The 22,485-nt window shown below is 39.5% G+C and overlaps 1 protein-coding gene across 2 annotated transcripts in view; it reads right to left on the reverse strand.

Annotated features, from left to right (window-relative positions):
- Positions 1–4,282: 4,282 nt before the first annotated feature.
- The window catches only part of ALDH1L2 (aldehyde dehydrogenase 1 family member L2), a 63,306-nt gene continuing 45,103 nt past the window's right edge, over positions 4,283–22,485 (reverse strand). For both annotated transcript variants that reach the window (XM_067010017.1, XM_059081749.2), the window contains exons 16-23: positions 18,011–18,098; positions 17,440–17,533; positions 16,190–16,289; positions 15,095–15,193; positions 12,504–12,669; positions 11,000–11,105; positions 8,259–8,458; positions 4,283–6,215 (exon numbers count right to left, since the gene is read on the reverse strand). In XM_067010017.1, the coding sequence (XP_066866118.1) occupies positions 6,160–6,215; positions 8,259–8,458; positions 11,000–11,105; positions 12,504–12,669; positions 15,095–15,193; positions 16,190–16,289; positions 17,440–17,533; positions 18,011–18,098 (909 nt within the window). In that variant the 3' untranslated portion in view covers positions 4,283–6,159. The remainder of the gene's footprint in view (positions 6,216–8,258; positions 8,459–10,999; positions 11,106–12,503; positions 12,670–15,094; positions 15,194–16,189; positions 16,290–17,439; positions 17,534–18,010; positions 18,099–22,485) is intronic.

Here is a 22,485-nt window from a genome sequence, read left to right on the forward strand (position 1 = left end):
GGGTTCTCTGCCTGATGCTTTGGTGTGAGGTGATGGCCGCCATTTGGAGAACAGTTCTGTTCCTGCTAAGGCTGATGAAATGTTCTCTTCAGCCTTGTGTATTATCTTTCTATGGCTCTTTGACAGTCATAAATCAGAAAATTAGGTGTAATGGTCTTTGAAGCAAAAATATTCTTAATGAATCTCCTCTACCTAGTCTCCTAATACTTTAATTGTGCATCAAATATGGTACTTATAAAACAACTGCCTTGCAAAGTAGCTCGTATTCCTGTGCCTGAGTCCACTACTATGGTAGGAAAGACAAGTAAAGAGGTTGAGTCTTTTCATTTGTATTTCCCTCAGTGCCTGGCATGGTGCCTTTCGCTAGGAATGTACGATAAATGTTCGTGAAACTTTTTTTTCCCTCTTGATGCCAATAAAGTAATACCTCTTAAACGTCAGTGGTTCACAATCCTGAGGAAAGAAAGACAGGTTTACTATCTTTTGATTAGTAGACTTTTCCCAAAAGTTTAATGGTGGAATCTTTGTGGTTGATTCCCCACCATATGTTCCTGGACGATCCTTGCCAGTGATTGGCTTGGGGATGGGCATGTGACAACCTTCCCAGAGAGGCACGAGCCGAGTCTTGTTAGTAGACTTTTGGAAAGAAGAGGATTTCTCATTCCTAAAAAAGAGGTACATGAAAAGATGGCTGCTTTCTTGTGGAACATGGAGATCTTGTAACTGGATATGATTCCTGGAACTCTGGCCTAGTGGCCGTAAATGGAGCCAGCTCTTGAGGGTACAGTCGGCACCTCAAGGATAGCAAAGAGAAACAAGGAACATCACTGAATTACTGCATCAAGTAACTCTGTAGACCAAACTATCACTGGATTTCTTATTTTGTGACACAATAAATTTCCTTTTTGTTAAAAAAAAAAAGACCACCATCTTATGAGATATTCTCTTGTACCTCCTTCACAGATTTAAGAAAAGAAAAAGTGGCACGGAGACACTAAGCAAATTTTTTTAAAGCCTTACAATAGGTAACTGGTGGAGCCAACTTTTAAGTTCAGTCAGCCACATCCTGCCATTGTGGGCCTACCAGTCACTATGCCACGAGCATGCGCTCTGAAGCTGGATCGATCCCAGCCCAGCCACTTTCCATTTGTAAAATGGGGATAAGAGTATCTCCCTTAGGAGGTTTTAGTAAGAAATTAATGAGTTAATACTCATCATGTGCTTAGAACAGTGCTTGGTAAGTGTGAGGTATTATGATGCTGTAAGAATAACGCACGGGGCTTCCCTGGTGGCGCAGTGGTTAACAATCTGCCGGCCAGTGCAGGGCACACGGGTTCAAGCCCTGGTCCGGGAAGATCCCACATGCCGCAAAGCAACGAAGCCCACGTGCCACAACTACTGAACCTGCGCTCTAGAGCCCCTGAGCCACAACTACGGAAGCCTGCACGCCACAACTACTGAAGCCTGTGCACCTAGAGCCGGTGCTCTGCAATAAGAGAGAAGCCACTGCAATGACAAGCCCGTGCAGCGCAACAAAGAGTAGCCCCAGCTCACCACAACTAGAGAAAGCCCGCGCGCAGCAATGAAGAGCCAACGTGGCCAAAAATAAATTAATTAATTAAATTTTAAAAAAAGAATAATGCACAGTGGTGGCAAAACTTTGGAGAAACTGTTGGTAAGATTACAGATTGCTATATCCTTTTAATCAGATTCCACCTCTAGGAATTTATTCTAATTAAGCCAATAACAGTTTTGTTCACGAATTTCTAAGAATGACTGTGACATTTAAAATAGCAGAAAGCAAATATAAATGTCCAACAATAGAGAACAAGTTGAATTAAAGCTGCTGAACATATGCAGAGGTGTGTTTATTGACACAGAAAGATGCTTACATATTGTTAACTGAAAAAAGCAGGTAAAGTTATGTACAGTATTATACTAGTTCTAAAAACAGTGTTTTCATAGGAAAAATCTGGAACATCTCAAATATCATCTGTGGTTATTTGTGGAGAGTTAATGGTTGAATCTTACCTTCCCATTTTATTATTTTTACAAAATTAGGTATTAATCATTTAAAAAAATCCTCTTGGGTGTTATTTGCATAATAGGTATAATAATAATAATAATCCACCCTATCCATCGTGTCTCATGTCTGATAATCTACTTATAGCCCAGGTTTCCCTTGATAGCTTCTGCTTTCTTAGAAGGGAGGTATGGGGGAACGAGTTTAGTTCCTTGCCCTGTCTCCGGTCATTTCCACAAAAGCTCTTGCAGTTAATGTTCACTCTGCTTAGCTTTTTACTTTGACAAATATTTAACATTTGCCTACTATTCATTACTGAGGGCCTGATTCAGGCATTGGCAGTAACAGCATCTTAGTTTGGTTAAGACTACCAGCTTCATTGCTTAAGTGCCTGTTCTGTCACTGAATAGCTGTCTGATCTGGGCAGGTTTCTTAACCTCTTTCATTTGAAAGCAAATATTTATTGAGCTCCTCCTACGTGTTAGACACTGGAGATACGTCCTTGAACAAAAGAAGCACCTGTTCACGAAGCTTACATTCTAATGGGAAGAAATCGATGCTAATAACTATGCCGGGTGGTGGTAAGTGCTACAAAAATAATGCAGGAGAAGGAGACTAAAGAATGAGGACACATGACGTGTGAATGTGGGGATCTATGTGCTATTTTAGGAAGAGTGGTCAGCAAATGGAGCTCTACTAAGGTGATGTTTGAGCAGAGACTTGGAGGAAGTAACGCAGCCACCAGCTGGGGGTGGTGTGTGGGGAAAGAGTTTCAGGAAGAGGCAGCTGTGTGCTGGCGCTGGCCCACACTTGTTCTAATTACACGCATCTCATCCCAGCTCTGCGTTCAGTGAAGTCAAGTTGGTAGCTTGAAATCAGCCTTGGTGAGAGCATCTGTACACAGAAATCAGCAAATGCTACAAATCAGTTTTCCTTTCCTCTCAGAGAGCCACTTGTTAAATATCTACCAGCACACAACTGAGAAGGAGCAGTAAGTGCAAAGGCCCTGAGGTAGGAGTGTGCTTGATCAGTTGGAGGAACATCGAGGCAGCCAGGGTGGCTAAAGAGAATGAGAGGGTAGTTGATAGGAGATGAAGTTAGAGGTAGCTGGGAACAGAACTGATAGGACTTTGCAGGCACAGTAAGTACACTGGACTTTATTCTAAGTGAAATGGGGGCCATTAGAAGGTTTTGAGCAGAGGAGTGACAGAATCTGACTCAAGCTTTGAAGAGAGCCACACAGGGAGGAATCGGAAAGGCCAGTCAGGAGACTGGCGATAACCTCTTGGTAGTGGTGGAGCCAGGAAAAAGAGCACCTTGATTTATTCATCTTTTCAGATGTTGTGAAGATTAAGTTGGCTTAGCATAGTGACTAGCGCACAGCAGCCCCTCAATAAATGGTAGCTGTTGTTACTGACAGATGCCAATCCTGGGGGTGGGGGAGGGGTGCTCATCTCTAATTAGGAAGACCAGTCATTCCAGCAGCAAGTGGTAAGTACTATGTTCCAGACAAGTGAGAGGATAGAGGAGAGACACTTAAAACCAAGTTGGGGGGTAGGAGAGGCCAGGGAGGGTGTATTTGAGCAAAAGGCTAAGGGGGTGGGTGGGTGCTGGGGGCTGCTTTAGCAAAGGCACCGGGAAGTGGACTTCGAAGGAAAACAGAACTTTAAAAAGTGTCTACACCTCCCCAGCTCCCTGGTTCGGGGGACAGATCACAGCTTTGTCCTTTAGATTAGCAAAATAATCAGTGATCTGAAGAAATGGTGATAAATTAATTACTCCGTGTGTTGATTAAATCACCTAGTAGGCTGTGCGTTGTTATGTTCCAATTCAAATTCACTGGTAATTTTATAAATTTCATGGAGCCTTTGATTCTGGTCAGCAGTCAGATATAAAAACTCAAACTGCTGAGAACTTTAGAAGTCGCTATGGGAAAAGGGAGTTCTTACTCTGGAGGTCAAGCATGGGTTTTAGGAGGTCTGTGAATCTCTTGAAGATATTTGCAGAACTAGGTGTGTACATGTGAATTTGGGACAGAGGAGATCTATAGCTTTTATCAGATTCTCAAAGAGGTTTATGGCCCCAAAACTATTAAAAGCACTGCTACTGAGAGTAATATTAGAGGGTAAAAGTCATTCTAGAAGAAATGGCCAGGTTTTTGTTTGCCATTTCATCTATCATTAAAATATTTGGTAAAGTGATATTTAAAATCACATGAAATCAGTTAAAACACTGCATTTTAAAAGTGGTTCCTCTCTGTTAAGAACATTGTCGTTTTATTCAAATATGAACTGTCAGTTTGAACCCAGCTGGGTCCACATTTAGAATTTCACCTGTGCTGTGGTACAATAAAAAACGCTTACAGGCAAAATCTGCTCTGTTGATCATCCAGGATCATACCTGATACTCTTCCTATTGAAGGTTTTCTGCCCAATTTTTCTTATTGTTGTTTATTGATTACTGATTGCCTACATTCTTCTGACGTTAAGCTGCCGAGTTTCCGAAGTAACAAGTAATCCCTAAGGGCTTCTTCAAAGCCAAAGAGATAGAGATGTTTACTGAAATTTTACTTTAAAAGGAGGATTCACGGAAATTAATTGCTTGGACCAGCTGCCAAAGACTCTTCAATTCAGGATCTCACCTCCTTCTAGTCATACATGGATGGTTAGAATCTACCCACCTACTTTTGTCTGACAACGGGCAATTACGTAAGTACTGCATGGGTTGTAATGATTCCTCTTTCTTAAGCGCAGAGAATGGTCCAAACACCGTGTTGAGTGCATTATGTATATTATCCCACCGGATCCTTACAACACCTAATGAGATAGGGACTTTATCCCTGTGTTATAGATTCCAAATCTGGGCTTTCAGATATTAGGTAACTAATTTGCCCAAGATCACCCAGCTCGTGAGTAGCAGAACCAATTGGTAGGAGAATGGAAAACCAAATGTCCTGGAAGGACGAATGAGCTGTAGAAAGAAAAGCACCCTTTTCCTCGTACCACTGTCATTTTTCACTACATGGTATTTTCCAGTGCTGCTGTATCAGCTGCTGGGCCAGACAATGGAGGAGAAAAGCAGCACATAGGAATTGATGACTCCTGGAAAGGGTTGTAGGGAAACTAATTCATTGAACTAACATATCTCACTATATTTTAAAAATAGTGACGGGGAAAGCACTTAACTTTTATTGAGCATTTGAGTATTTACCAAAAATAAAGCCCAGTGCAAGGTGCTATACTAAGATTATTGCATTGAATCCTCATTATAAGGCTTCCCAGGGAGGCACTACTGTCCCCATTTTACATATAAGGAGACTGAGGCTCTGAGAAGTTGCATAAGTTTCCCAAAGTCACACAGATAGTAAGATGGTATGATATGAACCAAGATCAGCCTCCAAAAGCTATTTACTTTATAATACATCATACTGTAAAATCTACTTTAAAAGCTATTGACTAGAATTTAAACTATTTGGGGCCAAAGATCATGTCATTAAATGTTGTATACTCCTCAGGACATAATATAGTGCTTCGTACTTGGTAGGTACTCAAGAACTGTTTCTGGGTTGGTCACTCATCACAGTGGGTTGAAAAATAGAACATCAAAGGCACAAAGATGTATCTTATTTCCAAAAGGGAAAAAAAAAAAAAAAAAGAACTTCCTTCACATTCCTTAGAGGATATACTGTTCCTTGAGAGCAAAATTACAGAAAATCTTTTTAACAACCCCATATGCCCGGTTCAGAGGTTAAAACCTGTACATACCATACAAGGGTTCCTAACAATGCACTTTCTGTATTATAACTGCATGGTATTGACGTCTGCAAGATGAACAACCATGACTAGGTTAGTCTTGGTGGGGAACAAAAAAAGCAGCTTGATAGTTTAGAAATACGTGTGGTATATGACATAGTCCAAACCCAACAACTACACATCATTTTAAGGTATAAAAGGGGTATTAGAAAATACTCAGGAACATGTGTAAATGCTTAGACCCGTGGCCCGACCCTCTTCATGGTCCTTGCGGTTTTTTCAGCTGGTGGCTGACACGTCCTTCCTCAGCACAGCCCGGCTTCTTCCGTGCGGAGGGCTGCGGAGTGGTGCTGTCTGCGAGCGGTTCCCGATGACGGCACTGCTCTAATATTCCAGCGTCACGGTCTTGGTTTTGAGGTATTCGTTTAGAGCTTCCTCACCTAGGGAAGAGAAGAGCAGCTGATGGACCACGTTCACAGGTGGATGTGATGGCGCCAGATCTTGGACACAGGTGCAGGCACATCAGTCACTAGGCAAACAGAATGGGGCTGAGGCAGTGCTTCTCAAACTTCAAATTTCATGTGAATCACCTGCAGATCTTGTGACACTGTAGATTCTGATTGGATTAAGTCCGGCAGAGGCCCCAAGATTATACGTTTCTAACCATTCCCCGAAGATGCTGAGGCTTGTGGTGCACACTTTGAGAAGCAAGGGTTTAGACCAGCTACCAGGCCTTCTAAGGACCAGAGTGTTGGCTTATCACTTTCTACCCCAAACCCTTCTCCTTTATTTCCTAGCTTGATGACAAATCTCCATGTCTATTCCTTGCCCATTTAGGCTGAACAGAAGTGATCAGGATATTGTCCTTCTGATTACATTAAACGAAGCAGACTAGAGCAAAGAAAGTTTGAGATCATTTGGTCTCCTCTTATTTTAAAGGTAAGGGAAAGGCCGTTTTCCTGACTTACATAGTATGTTAGAGACACAGGGGCATATCCAGGAAAAAATAAAAAGGTCTGCCTTTTTGTTTCTATTCTGTTCCTATTTTGAGCTACCACAGTCACTGATTTCTACAACAGTTAAAGGGCATGAATACCACAAGTGAAACTGATGAGTATATGATTCTGGAAGTTGAGCTAAACCCAGGCTTCTTAATGTTAAATTAGAATCACCTTAGGGAGCTTTTAAAATTCCTGATCCCAGGTCATACCCCAGGCCAATTAAATCAGCATCTTTCCTTTTTTTTTTTTAAAGCTCCCAGGTGATTCTAATCGAGTGTGCACCTGGGAACCATTGCGCTGAGGGAGTTTCAAAGTAAGAGAGGAAGAAACTGTTAGACAAAGTCTACTGTTTTATAAGAAAACAGACACGAAGTGTGTCGATCATTCTCTATCAAAAGACAAGTGGAACACTGTTGCCTCACTTTATAAAAATAATTTCCCTAAGAAAATCTCTCCATGTGTTTTGGATCCAGGGATGAAAGCCAGATTGAAGACATGAAAAAAAAAAAAAAAAAAAGACGTTACCTTCAACTCAATGGAATTTAAAACGAGAGCCACTTTTATTGTTGCAAATACATTGCCAAAAGTCTTCAGGAAAGAGAAATTGTAAAAATACCCCCAAATTAACCCAATTTCTGTTAGCAGACTGTAATTGCAGTAAATCACAAGCACTTCAATTTTTGAAACAACCTGCCAGACTGACTGTGGGGCGTGAGAACATGGGCTGCATAGCCAACTGTCTGGCTTTGCATTCTTTTTGCCAGTGGCTGTCTGGCTGACTTTGGGCAAGTTACCCTAAGTCTCTGAGCCCCGTTTTTCTCGTCTGTGAAATAAAGATAATAATAGCACCTACACTCCCATGGCTATTGTGAGGAATGCTCGTGCTATTACAGGTAGAGTATGAGAATAGGGCGTGGTACATATTTAGTGTTCAAAGTAAGCTATAACTGGAAATGCGATAGTGTTACTGCCCACGGTGAATTACATTTTGGGCTCTCTGCAGACTCTCAATCTGAGCTCCCAGATGCCCAGAAAACTCTGCCAGTTTCAGTGTTGTCTCTGAAAGACTGCCAGGTGGCTCAGAGACAGGATTTATTCTTGGGGCTAGCTGGTTATTGCCTTCTACCCATTTTCCTTTCTTGGTTGCACTTGGTCCCATGACATCTAAACCAAGTTCATGCTGAACGTCAGGTTAAAAAAAAAAGACCTAACATATTTTAGCTAAAAGATATTGTCAGGGTTTTCTTTTCAACATGAATCTTCTTTTTTAAAAGGAAACACTTTTCCACACAACTTGAGTGCTTTTCTATATTTACGTTATGTTCAATAAAAATGTTTAACTTTGAAAAAAATCAGTACCCTTGAAAACCCAGATCCAACTGCCATGAAGGAAATGCCCTTTAAAGCAATACAAGAGTGTTGCATGAAGCATGAAGTGGACTATTTTGTGATGTGCAGTAGAAAGGTAAGGCATATTCATACCTAAGTCTTTTCCAAAGCCCGACTGCTTAACTCCACCGAAAGGGGCTGCCACATCCGTCTTGTTGTAGGTGTTAATAAAAACAGTTCCCGCCTCTAGCTTTTCACTCACATACATAGCTTTATTTATGTCTCTCGTAAAAACCCCGGAGGCCAAGCCGTACTCTGTATTATTTGCTCGCTGCAATACTCCATCGATGTCCCTGCAAGATGTTTTTAGGAAGACATAAAACCTCATTAAATGCAAAAGCAAAACACTTAAAAAAGAAAAAAAAAAAAAAGCAAAACACTTTCATTTTCTGTTCTAATGTTTTTCCCCTCCGTGCTAGAAACAGGAAAACATTACTGTGAATGTGCTTACATTTTTATAAATGAAATATTCCAGGCTTACACCAAAAGAAACTCCCAATGAAATATTACAACTCTAGTATTATATTTTTCACATGTATCATGAAACACCTTTTAAAATCTGAAGTCAACTTTTCAGCCTTCTTCATTGCTTCTCCTTCATGACTACCCCATTTGTTTTCCTCTCCCTTGAGCTCCATTTACAGACATATTCTCAGAGCACCCGCAGTGTCCCCCCATCTACCCAGATTTCACATGCATGTTTCAAGGCTCATTCACTCGATGCCTCACCCTGAAGCCTTCCCGGATCCCACCAGTGCCACTGTTTAGGCAGTGTAGTGTAGTGGCCCGGTGAGAAGACTCCACCGCCAGACTGCCTGGGTGACCTTGGGTGAATCATTTCATCTCCCCTGCTTTTGTTTATTCTTGTGAAAAAATGGAAATAATAATAATAGCACCTGTCTTGTTGTCATGAGGATTAAATGAGCTAATAGTGTTTGGAACACAGGAAATGCTCAATGAAAGTTAGCTATAATAGGGTAGCACATATTCCTCCAATTCAGTATTTTGGTTTACCTTTTCGCGTATTTGGTGTTCACCCTCCAACTAGACTGGAACCTCCCCGAGGGCAGGGATAACATCTTACTTTTCTGTATACTAGGGTTTTACACCATCAAGTGAGAGTGAACACAATTAATATGCCAATCCAATAAAAGGGTAGTAAAATCATCCCTTAAATGGGTCTGGTGACTTCCCTGCCTTTTTACGTGTACACACCAAGTAAGTGCAGATGTGAACCTGCTCTTCTCTCAGTTAGGTCCAGTTCCAACATGCCTGCCATAGTGTGAGTATCTCATCTTTATGAGTGTCATACTAATGTTAAAAAAAAAATGCATGAATTTTCTACAACATGGCCAGCCAAGATTTCATCTGGAGGTCTGGCAAAGAAACACGATTTCTGTTCCAAAACTGGAGCAAAAATTAGTTGTGCTGAATTCTCTGAGAGACAGCATAGGCTTCAATGTGATGTCTTCCCAAGGGATTTTCAAAGGTAATCTTGACTATACACAATCTTCAACTCTCATGAGGAATGTGGAATCTAACTTGAAGAGGACTGAGGCTCTGCTAAAAACTCTCACACTTGATGCATTGCACCTGATTGCACGGCGAATACTTATAGCCTGGACTAAGGCCGGAAGATGGCTGGATGCCATTGCCCATTGAGGACTACTGAGACGACACAGCTTCACAGCACACCTTGCCCACTTTTAGAATAATAACGAGCATAATGACTGCAATGTCACCAACAGCAAACACTTGACTTATTTAACAGATAGAATGACCCAAAAAGGTAGATACTATTAATAACCCAACTTCACAAATAGATAAACTGCACAAATAGAGAAACTTAATAGAGGAATTAAGTGGCCTAAGCCCACAGAGGTGGTCAGTGCAGACTCCACCTATTGCACCGCCCACCTAGGCCCTCTGGGGTTAATTGCCCATCTCCTCGTCTGTCTCCCCTATTAGACGGTGACCTCCTTGAGGACAGGAACTGTGAATTATCTAGGCTTACATCCCCTAAAACTGGCTTCTAATACCTGCATATTTAACACAAGGACCATCCTATGGAGGAACTTAAAATAAGGAAAAGAGGGTAACAGGGCATCCTTGGATCAGCATGTCAAAAGGTTACTCACTACAGCTTAGTGTCCCCAAAGGTCTCTCACAGTATGTCTGTCCAAGACCAAGAAGTTCTTCAGAACTCTGTATTCTGTGTTCTTATTGGTTAAAGGAAAACTAAAGCCAGAATTCTGAAGAATTGTGTGCAGTATACCATGAGAGTCTATTGTATTAAATATTCTGATATGAGCTCAGTTACCATACAGCCCTCTTTGATATGCTAAGTACTGAGCATATCAAAGTTTCAGGCACCATAACAAACCAGTATGTCATTCACGGTTGATTATATGGTGATTGTGGACATTGCTACAAAGAGCTGAGTATTAGGCTTTTGGGGGCATGATCCCCTACGGAGAAAACACTCTTTCTTTGGGAAAATCAGATTTCATAGATGCTGCCTTCCCTAGAAATGTAAATGCGAAAACCAGTTCTGTTATTCTCAGTTACTGACCTTATTCCAGAGACATTTCAAATGCTGACTGTACAAAAACTAAGACTTAGCGAACATCCCATAATGTCAGCCATTAATTTAAGCTAAGGAGCAAAAATATCTTAAAATCTACATTGGTTAGCATTCTCTTCTAATTATTAAGACAATTATTCTTATGGTAGAAAATTACATGTTCATTGATTTTATGCTCTGTACATAGCACAAGGACAGAAAAAAGAAAAGTATCTATGCAATCCGGTCAAATTATGCCTGAGGAACATACCCATTTTGGAATTTAGAAATGACCATAATAGGCCCAAAGGATTCCTCTTTGGCAAGATACATGTGGTCTTCCACATCTGTGAAGACAGTAGGTTCCATAAAAAAGCCTATTGGAAAAACAGAAGAAAATAACATCAATTATAGGGTAATTTTCAATTAGTAGTTCTCTCGTTTAATTACATTATAAATTTTTTTCTTCCCTTATGGGTCAGTAAAACCAAGAAGACTTTCATTTTCCTGTTTGGTGTTAGCATTCCTAGGTTATTATATTTTGAATGTCCTTATTACAAAACTTTCAAACATATGTAAAAGTAGAGAAAATAGTATAATGAATAGTAAAATAAGTCTTTATGCATATTTTGCCATATTTGATTCTCTTTTTCTTGCTGAAATAGTTTAAAGCAAATTCCAGAGATTACAATTTATACTCCAAGTATTTCGGTACAAACCTGTAAAAATCAAGGACATTTTATTACACACCACAATACATTATCACACCTAACAAAATGAACGCCAATTCCTTATTCATAATTTATATTTCAATTCCTTTTATTAAGTTCCAATTTTTTAATTGAGATGCAATGACATAAAACATACTAGTTTCAGGTGTACACCATAATGCTTTGATACTTGTATTCAATTTCTGGTTTCTGGAAAATATCTTTTTATTGTTGACTTGTTTGATTCAGAATTCAAATAAGTTCCACACTGCATCTGGTTGTTAGATAGCTTAAGGGTCCATTAACTCTAGAATATTTCTCCCCTTTACCCTGCAGAATATTTTATGCATTTCGGATTTGTCATTGCTTCCTTGGGATGATATTTAATTTGTTCCTCTATCCCCTGTATTTCTTGTAAATGGAAAATGTGACCTAAAGGCATGACTGGATTCATGGTTAGACATTTTTGGCAAGAATACTTCATAGGCGCTGCTGTGTCACACGCTGGACCCCACGGGGACACATCGTAACCAGTCGCCCTGCTGGTGCTCAATCTTCCTACAACAGTAGAACATGAGGTTTTCCAGTTGTTGTTTGTTTGTCTTTCTCTCCTTTGGGGTATCATGACATCGAGCCATTCACATACTTCTGTAACAAGGTCCTACGTTAGACAACAGGAGTGAATCCTTCCCAGGCTAAGCTGGCTAAGATTCAATCTCACATTGCCAGGAATGAAAATCACCAGTGCCTGAATAACACCGTATCCATTACACTTGTTTACTTACGCAGCTAAGGGCCTGTCACATCCATTTTATCTGATTTTAACAGCCTCGTAAAGCAGGATATGCACATTTCATCACATTTTACAACTGAGGCTCAGAAGAACTGTTGTTGAAGCTGTCACAGCTTATAAGTGGCCAAGCAGGATCTAGAAAGTAATTCTTCTTATCATAACGTAAATGACACTACTTTTGAGGCAAGATGGTGCTGCAACGAAAACTGTTACCATTTATTCCAACTTAAGAAGCCAGGCCCCCAGCATACCTCCTATGGAGGTGGTCTTACCTGGCCTTTGGACTTGTCTTCCTCCGTACACCAAGGTGGCCCCCTCTTTCACTCCAGCTTCACAGTACTGCAAGAGCTTTTCCAGATGGGCCTTATGATTTTGGGGCCCGTGATCAGTAGATCGGTCAAGTGGATCACCAATTTTCATCTTTTTAATTTCTTCCACCTGTATGTCACCCAGTTCACAAAACACAACTGACTGTTAATAATAAGAATGGATACCCTTGACCGAGTTTCTACTGTGTGATGGGTGTTGTACTAAGCTGTTCAAAGATGCGTCCTCATTTAGTCTTCAGTAGCACTGGAGGTAGATATTTATTATTTCCATCTTATACGAGGAAACCGAGGATCAGAAAGGCTAAGTGACTTGCCCAAGGGCACACAGCCACTAAATACTGTAGAGTTTTCTTGACTTGAAAGACCAAGCTTGTAAACACTGAGTTTTAAAATTATCCCGAATGTTAATTCATTAAAATAGCAAACCTCATGTTCTGGAATTTTTGTTAATACAGCATACCTACACTCTTCATGGCAAAATAATTTTTAAAATGGCCACATTGTTGTGTTTTTCCTTTCCCCAAACGTGGCAGACTGCCCTTGTGAAATTCTCACAGTACAGCCACACCAGAGGATATACTAGAATGTTCCAATGAAAAACCATCTTTATCGAAGAATATTCATCACTGACATGTGCTCCTTGGTTATCTTAATCTATTTCTGCATTTCCTGATGTTAAGTCCAATTCTAATAAGGAGAAAGAAAGGGAGTTACCATGACCCCACAGGGCCATGAATTTGAATTTAAGTCTGGCAGTAATCCCTCAGTAAGTGCTCAAGAAATACCTGCTGAATGAAGAAATGAATACTGTTCATATGTGTGCAAAACATGTTTGTTGATGGACTGATACAGCAAATCCTTGACATTTCTGGTCTCAGCATTTTAAATTTCAACAAGTTGTTGTGAAAGCCCATGACGTGTAGTGCTGTACCTTGCATTTTACTAAGGCACAAAATTGAATTGTGGGGATGTTCATGAGGCAGCCACTGCCCTCCATCTGCCTCTCCATATGACTTCCTTGTTTTCCACTCTCATGAGGACAGATGCCTTTGCTTCTTGGGGGGTGGGATGGGGGAATTGGCTCTGAAGGAAAAAAGGCTGGGTGCTGCTTTTTTAAATAGAAACAAATTCGTGATTACTATTACCATAATGATAGAGTGTAGTATGTTTTTTTTAAATTAATTTTAAAACAAAAATTTTATTTTTGGCTGCGCTGGGTCTTCGTTGCTGTGCACGGGCTTTCTCTAGTTGCGGCGAGCAGGTGCTACTCTTTGCTGCAGTGCGCGGGCTTCTCATTGCAGTGGCTTCTCGTTGCGGAGCACGGGCTCTAGGCGCGCAGGCTTCAGTAGTTGTGGCACGTGGGCTCAGCAGTTGTGGCTCACAGGCTCTAGAGTGCAGGCTCAGTAGTTGTGGTGCACAGGCTTAGCTGTTCCCCGGCATGTGGGATCTTCCTGGACAAGGACTCGGACCCGAGTCCCCTGCATTGGTAGGCAGATTCTTAACCACTGCGCCACCGTGGAAGTCCTTTTGTAGTATGTTTAGAGTTCATTTTAGCCACAGAATTCATCTTAATAGTTCTATGAATGACGTTTAGTCTCATATTTATGGAATCATGCCCAACTACAGGGGGTATGTATGTATGTATATATATATATCTGTCTATCTATCTATCTTAGTGGAGGAAATTATATGCTATCATTTAACTGTAAATTCAGGATTTGTAAGAATCTAGTGGTATATATCTCATAGCCAATTTAGGGACTTATAATAGTCTAGGACTATATCTTCTACAAATATCAAGGATCTAGTATACTACAAATGCAGAGCAAGGTATAGGTAGTAATAGCTCTTAAGTATACTTTATCAGGTTTTCTAATATAGACCTATAACTTTTTACTATGAAAAATTATAGGGACTTCCCTGGTGGCTCAGTGGTTAAGAATCCGCCTGCCAATGCAGGGGACACGGGTTCGAGCCCTGGTCCAGGAAGGTCCCACACGCCACGGAGCAACGGAGCCCATGCACTGCAACTGCTGAGCCTTCGCTCTAAAGCCTGTGGTCTGCAACAAGAGAAGCCACCGCAGTGAGAAGCCCGCACACTGCAACAAAGAGTAGCCCCTGCTCACTGCAACTACAGAAAGCCCACGCGCAGCAACGAAGACCCAACACAGCCAAAAATAAATAAATAAATAAATAAATTTTTTAAAGAAAAATTATAAACATATAAAAGTAGGTAGAGAATATAATGAAACTCCACATACCCATCAGTCAGCTTCCACAACTGCCAACTCATGACCAATTTATTCCCCCACTTCCTTCCTTCCCTGTTGGATTATTTTGAAGCAAAGTCCAGATATCATAATCTAATCTGTAAATATGTCAGAAAGTACTTCTAAAAGATAAGGATTGTGTTCTTTTTAAAAAATACAACCATAGCACTATCATCACATCTAAGTTCATTAATAATCCCAGAAGTACTTTTAAAGTAAAGGCAATTTCTATACAAATCACAGAACAAATTTGAAGAGGCTTACCACTCTTGTCACAAAGTCATCATGGATGGATTCTTCCACAAACAACCGACCAGCTGCAATACAGTTCTCTCCTTTGTTGAAAAATACTGCTCCCATGCCCTTCGGCAGCAAAAGAGAAAATACTGTTATTGCTTGGGAAGTCAAGATTGTCATAAAATTGCACACACTGAGAATTAGATGTTATTGGGAGATAGCAGACAACACAGAGAAGAAGACAGAGAAAAACACAAGCCCTTGGCCAAGTTAGTGTTGCTTGGAGATTCTTGGTTTTGATATTTTTAGGAATGTTGCTTCTCCTTTCCCCCTTTTGGTCCATGAGTACTTTAAAAAAATATACATAACATGAAGGACATAGTGATAAAAACAGATTTTGTGTTACAAGAAAATTTAGATTATTCTATACATTTAAATGTAATATTTCTATACCAAAGTTTGCTTTTAAAAATCTCTACATCAGTTTAAATAAATCATGAATGTTTATAAATATCTACATCAGTTTTAAAAACCTGGCCTCCAAGTTTCAAAAACACATTTAACTATAATGACATTATTTTTTAAAATTAAGTGCCCTGAGCAGTCCCAAATCTAAACATAAAGAGAATGGTTTCTGTTTATGATTAGATAGAACCAAGCGTTGGGCTTCCCTGGTGGCGCAGTGGTTGAGAATCTGCCTGCCAATGCTGGGGACATGGGTTCGAGCCCTGGTCCGGGAAGATCCCACATGCCATGGAGCAACTAGGCCCACGTACCACAACTACTGAGCCTGTGCTCTAGAGCCTGCGAGCCACAACTACTGAGCCTGCACACCACAACTACTGAAGCCCACGTGCCTAGAGCCTGTGCTCCGCAACAAGAGAAGCCACAACAATGAGAAGCCCATGCACCACAACTAAAGTAGCGCTCACTGCAACTAGAGAAAGCCTGTGTGCATCAACGAAGACTCATCGCAGCCAAAAGTAAAATCAATTAACTAAGTAAAAAAAAGAACAACAAAAAAAATCCCAACCAAGCGTCATTCTAAGGTTCCTGATGAGAAGGAGGTAGAATGTGTTTCAGAAATGGGCACCTAGTTAGGTGGACTTGACCTACTCTTACCATTCGTACGGCCTTGTCAAGTTCACAGTCACTGAATATTATAAGTGGGGATTTGCCACCAAGTTCAAGGGAAACTTTCTTCAAGTTGCTCACAGCACAGCTAGAGAAAAATAAAGGGAATATGAGCTTTTAGTCTATCAGTTTCTCTCTCTGTTTCTTTAACCATAAACTACTACTTAGCATGGGAAATATAACTGAGCCTCAGAAATACTAAGAAACTTATCAAAAGACAAAACATGAATGGTAGAATGGTGATAACAGTTGAAGCTGGGTGATGAGCACACAGGAGTTCAATACACTATTCTGTGAGCTTTGAATATTAGAAATCTTCTGTAATTAAAAAAAAAAAACGGGTTTCTTTTTAAATTCTGTGGTCAAATGATTAGAGATTATCATAGGTAAATTCAGATTCTTTAGGTGTAAGAATTTTGGTTACATAAAGGCCTGGCAAAGAATTTAACCTTTAACCAGATTACTGGCACATCGGGGGGAAAAAATCAATTTTTAGAAGTATGCTGTTTATTTCTCCCTGTTTGAAAAAGCATTGTTATTTAAAGTGTTTTAAAAATACTCTTAAAAATTCAGAAAGAAGGAAAAATATCACAGAATTCCACTCCATGGCTCAATGGCAACTTTTTTTTTTTTTTTTTTTAACCATTTTTATATACTTATTTCTGGTCTGTATCCAAGCACAGCCTTTGTCTTATTTAACATAGTTAGGATTACCCAATATATACAATTTTATACTTATTTTTCTTTCCATTTACCGTTTAACACTCCAATGTTATTAAAAATTCTACGTGACTGCACAGTATTCCATTATGTTAACAAACTTTAACCACTGCCTTATTTTGGACATGTAGATGGTTTGCATCTTTTTGAACTAATGTTACTGCTTTTTAGGAATTAATTTTATAAATAATCCAGATTTGATTTGTCTATGTCTTTTCAATTTCTTACTTATGCTTCAAAACCAATTTGTGCTACAGCTCTAGTACCGAAAATGTTTTGTGCTTAATGATTGTTTAAGCTATCAGAACTTTCAGTACAACTCTGGTTTTGGTGACTGTGGGCTTTACACTTTGGAAAGTATTTTACTGTATTCAAACATTTCAATACCCTGCTGTGGTAACATCTAAATTTGACGTTATTTTTCTCCCTCCAAAAGCACCTTATTTAAAAAAGCAAAAACAAAGCCAAAGACCTGGTTTAACAGGATTTTTAGCAAATCAACACACTAAAACCAATACCTCTTCATGATCTGTTTGCCAATCAGAGTGGAACCAGTGAAACCAAGTTTGCGGACATCAGGATGTTCAGAAAGGCGCTGTCCTGCTATGCCACCTGTGGAATTATGGAATAAAATATAGATTAAAACATTATCGAGTTCTTATGGTAAAGGTGGCTTTGAATTCATTGAAGTAGATTTCTAAGCTCTCATTTAAATCTCAGTTTTACATTTTCTATACTAATAACAAAGTGACAAAAATCTGAATAATATCCTCCATGCAATTGTCAGTACCCCAGAGATGGGTATGCCTTGATTTTTTAATCTGCCAAAGTGATTTTTAAAAATTGAAATGGGTCACCATAGGGTGGTTTTACAATGTTGTACAATTTCCACCCCTCCCACCCTACTCATCTGCCACTGTATTTTCACTTTCAGATTTTAGCACATGGTAAGTATGTTTATACTTAACTGTTTGGTAAACTGTATTTAGTTTTCATATAGTTTTAAGTCAGGACAAAATACCAGTGGGAAAACTCAGCTACCCTTGAACCATTCATTAGTTACAGCAAAGTGGGTCCTTGTTGGCTTACCTGAGCCTGGAATGATGTTGATTACCCCCTTGGGAAAGCCTGCTTTAACAGAGAGCTCTGCAAACTTCAAAGCAGTCAAGGGCGTGACCTGAGCAGAAGCAGACAGCAGTTACCTACTTCAGATTCTGGCCTGTCCTTTAGATCAGCACCCAGCTTTTCTTCTATGGCCATACCAGAGTTCATTTTATGTTTTATTTTATTTATTTATTTATTTATTTATTTATTTTTTGCGGTACGTGGGCCTCTTCACTGTTGTGGCCTCTCCTGTTGCAGAGCACAGGCTCCAGACACGCCGGCTCAGCGGCCATGGCTCACGGGCCCAGCCGCTCTGTGGCATGTGGGATCCTCCCGGACTAGGGCACGAACCCATGTCCCCTGCATCGGCAGGCGGACTCTCAACCACCGTGCCACCAGGGAAGCCCTGTTTTCTTTTATTATGACGTAATTTCTGACTTACAGAAAAGTTGCAAAACAATAGTACAAACAATTCCTATGTATCCATCACCCAGATTCCTCAAATGTTAACATTTTGCTACGTTTGCTTTATCCTCTTTCTCTCTCCCAATGTTTTTGAACTGTTTAAGAAGTAAAATTTGATGTGTCCCTTTACCTCTAAATACTTTTGTGTACATCTCTTAAAGAGAAAGGATTATTTTACATAACCACAATACAATCACCAAAATCAGGAAATTAACAGCTGCTAGAATACCTAATTTACACTCCTTTTTCAGTTTTCACCAATGGTTCCAATAATGTGCTTTATAGAAGAAGAAAATCCAAGATCATGCATTGCATTTAGTGACCACGTCTATAGTTTCCCTTCCTCTGAAAGAGGTTCTGAGTTTTCTCTTATATTTCATTACACTGACGTTTTCGATAAAAACAGACCAGTTATTTTGTACAATGTCCTTTTGTCTGGATTTGCTGTTTCCACGTGATTAGATTCAGGTTATGCACTTTTGGCAAGAACACCACAGGAGTGATGCTGAATTCTCCTCAGTGCATCATATCAAGAGGAACATGCTGTTGAATAGTCCCAATGTTGGAAAGGTTAACTTTGATCCTTTGGTAAAGGTGATCTGCCAGGTTTTATCACTGTAAGTTACTGTAAAAAGAAAGGGAGCTACTTTGAGACTTTACTCTTTGTAGTTAATAAATACCTTTTAGGGAGCTACTTTGAGACTATTTAAATATTCAGTTACTCCTCAAATTTCCACTAGTTTTAGTATCCATTGATGATTCCTGCCTGAATCAATCATTATTATGATGGCTCCTAAGTGGTGATTTTCTAATTCCATCACTCCTTCTACATATATTAATTAGTTGGCTTTCCACTATAAGAGCTTTCCTTTCTATTTAATCAATTAACATCAGTGTGAACTCAGGGATTCTTACTCTATTCAAACGGTTATAATCTTTTACTACTGTTACTTGTTTTGAGGTTCAAATTGTTCCAGCTTTGGCTGATGGATCCTGTGTGGATCCTCCCTCTGCCTTTCTGACATGTCCCGATCATTCTTTGAGCATTTCCTTGCTTTTTGGCCCAACAAGATGTTCCAGGCACACCTTGTATTTTCCCTGTTCCAACCATTTTTTCAAGAGGCCCAGGTTTCTTTTAGTGCAGAATAGTATTTTAAAACTGTGATATAATGGGAAATATATATTTGGTCTTTGTCTCTGGGTCCTGGCACAGAGTTCCTAAAACCTTGGAATCCCAAATGAAAAACGCCTTCCATATACTAATGAGATGGCTGGTAGCTGGGAGCCCCTTAGGTAGCTTCAGGATGGGTTTCTGTGGCCAGAAAGATCAGGCCATGATTAGAGAGTTGGAACTTTCAGCCCCAAACCAGGAGAGAGGGGCTGAAGTTTGAGTTCAGTCGCCGACAGCCAATGATTTATTTAATCAATCGTACCTATGAAATGAAATTTCCATAAAAACCTCTCAACAGTGGGTTGAGGGGTCATTCTATCGTTCTTACTGTTCATATTTGTAACTCACTTCAACAGTGAAAAACATAGCTCCCAATATCCACAATATATTTACTTGTTTGCTTAATCCTAAAATGCCTAGAAAGTAATTTGAGAATTATTAAGCCATGTCCCTGTGAAAAAGAAGCCTACTAACTTCAATACTTATTTTCAGTGCTTTTGCCTCTAGTCTGAGGACATAGAGTGCAAATGTCATTCACAAGTTACTTGGGTGAGTGCTTCCTCACTCCCTTCGGCATGGTGATGTCGTTCATTTGAAATTTGGCTTGACTGACTGTTTTTGTATTCTATTTTGGCCTCAGCTACGTTGATTATGTTTCTTTTCTTTGTTTGTCCATTTGCCGTCTTGTTGAATATGGGAAACATGCTTCCAAAAGTGAGGACTATACAAAAGCACATTCAGAGAAGAGTCGTTCACCTGTCCAACCACCTCCCACCCCCAGTCCTTTCCACCACATCCTCCCCAAGTCTTGTAGTTAATCAACCTCATTAGTCTTCGGTTTATCCCTCATATGTTTCTTTTTGCGCAAATGAAAACATACTTATTTTCCCTTTCTTTTTTACAAAAAAATTGGTATAGTTATGGATCTCATTTTAAAGATCTATTACAGCAATGCCTATCTCAGAAGCAAAATGAAAGTCATATTTTTACACTCTTAAAAGGCAATGCTGATCAAGTCTTAAATTAGTACTCGGTTAGCTTGGTCTCAAAAAATGGAATGGGCAAAAATTGAGCTGTGAATAGAAAAGAGCAGAGCTATTTTATTTTGTATATTTTAATGGAAAAAGATATGAAATAAATCAAACATGACTAACATTTATTATGTGGCTGGATAATGGTACTCTCACTCTGTCTGAACGAAGGTCCGATGGTCACTGGTCACAGAGGTACGTGTGGTATGCTAGGAAAGAATAGGAGCTCACAAGGCCAAGGGAAAAACAGTGGTTTCCTCACTTGCTCGTGTGCTTTCAGAATATTGCCGTGTGTTGACGTTTACAGGCCAGGTTGCATGGGTTCATAGACTATGTTGTTGTTTTAACTAATGCAAACTTCATAAAATGATCAAGTGACTTAAAAAGAATCTACATAGAAACTGCATAATAAATAATACTAATAGAGCAAATACAAGTAAACAACAAGAAAAAAGCAGGGTTAACATTTTTCCTCCTTCTAGTAACAGGTCCATGACAATAACATTGTGAGGTTTAAAAAAAATGGCAATCTAGTTAGACTTGACAAGAAATTTCAAATGCCCAAATATTTGAAACTGTCAAGAAGATATTTCAAATAGTGGATTTATAACTACTATAGTTAGACAATCCTGGACCAAAGTGTGTATTATTATGCCTTAGTATGAAGTCATCATGATTAGAAAGACTTTTTAAAAGACTATCCTAAATTAGTGATAATTTTTTTTAAAGTAAGAGTAAAAAGATTTTATGCCATTAATAAATAAAACAAATAGTTTCATCTTTATCTCATCCCTTTTCATTTTATTGATTTTCTTCCATTCGGCTAACCAACTGGAATATAGGTTTATATTATGGCAGGATTATAGGCTTAAATGATATATGCGAAAGCATTTAGCAGTGTTCTGGGCACGAGTAGGTCATTATTAAATATTAGATTAAAAAAGGTGTTAGAGCCTGACAGACCTGGACCAGTTCAGACCATGGGAATCTGTACTTCTTACTGGTAAAGGGGGGAAAGCCAACTGATTCAGCCCTCCTGCCATTTGCACAGGGCCTTAATACTATCAATGGTTTCATATAATAATAAAAAGATATCTCCCACATAACAATGGCAACTTTGGGTCTTTCATTCTCAGGATTAAAATGATCACCAATCATTAAACTATCCGTTTTAAATTGCAGATGGAGTCAGACTGTAATTTCCACAGGAACAGAAATTTTATGTCTTTGTCTCTGATAATATGCCTGGCAAACAGTGGGCACTCAATATATGTTTGTAAATTTTGAACATTCTATGTAATCAGTAAGCTTTTCCAATGCTTAGCACTCTCTTTGGATGCCATATAGTGGTTCTCAACCCTGACTGTACCTGAGAAACTAATGGGAAGATTTTAAGTAATACCGATGATTGGCCTCTGACGCAGACCAATTAAATTAGAATCTCTGCCAATGGGGCCCAGATATCAGTATTTTTAAAAGAGAACTTCAGACGATTCTAATGTACAGCCAGGATTGAGCACCACTGGTTATCTGCCTTCTCTCTTCACTTTACTAGCTTCTTGCTGTTTAATGAGTCTTGCTGCTTGGGAGAAACAGCACTCATACAGGATGCTGGTGAACTGTTCTATTCCCATTGAAGGATGAGCCAGCAGCTATCACACAAACACATGTTATCTTTTAACTATCGGCTATTAGGAACATACCACCCTATAAAGATAATTGCACACGTGCATGATGCCATACTTAAAAGGTTATTAACTGCAACATAGTTTAAAACAGCAAAAAGATGGGAA

The sequence above is a fragment of the Kogia breviceps genome, chromosome 12 (genome assembly GCF_026419965.1).
Source record: "Kogia breviceps isolate mKogBre1 chromosome 12, mKogBre1 haplotype 1, whole genome shotgun sequence".
Classification (NCBI taxonomy): Eukaryota; Metazoa; Chordata; class Mammalia; order Artiodactyla; family Physeteridae; genus Kogia; species Kogia breviceps.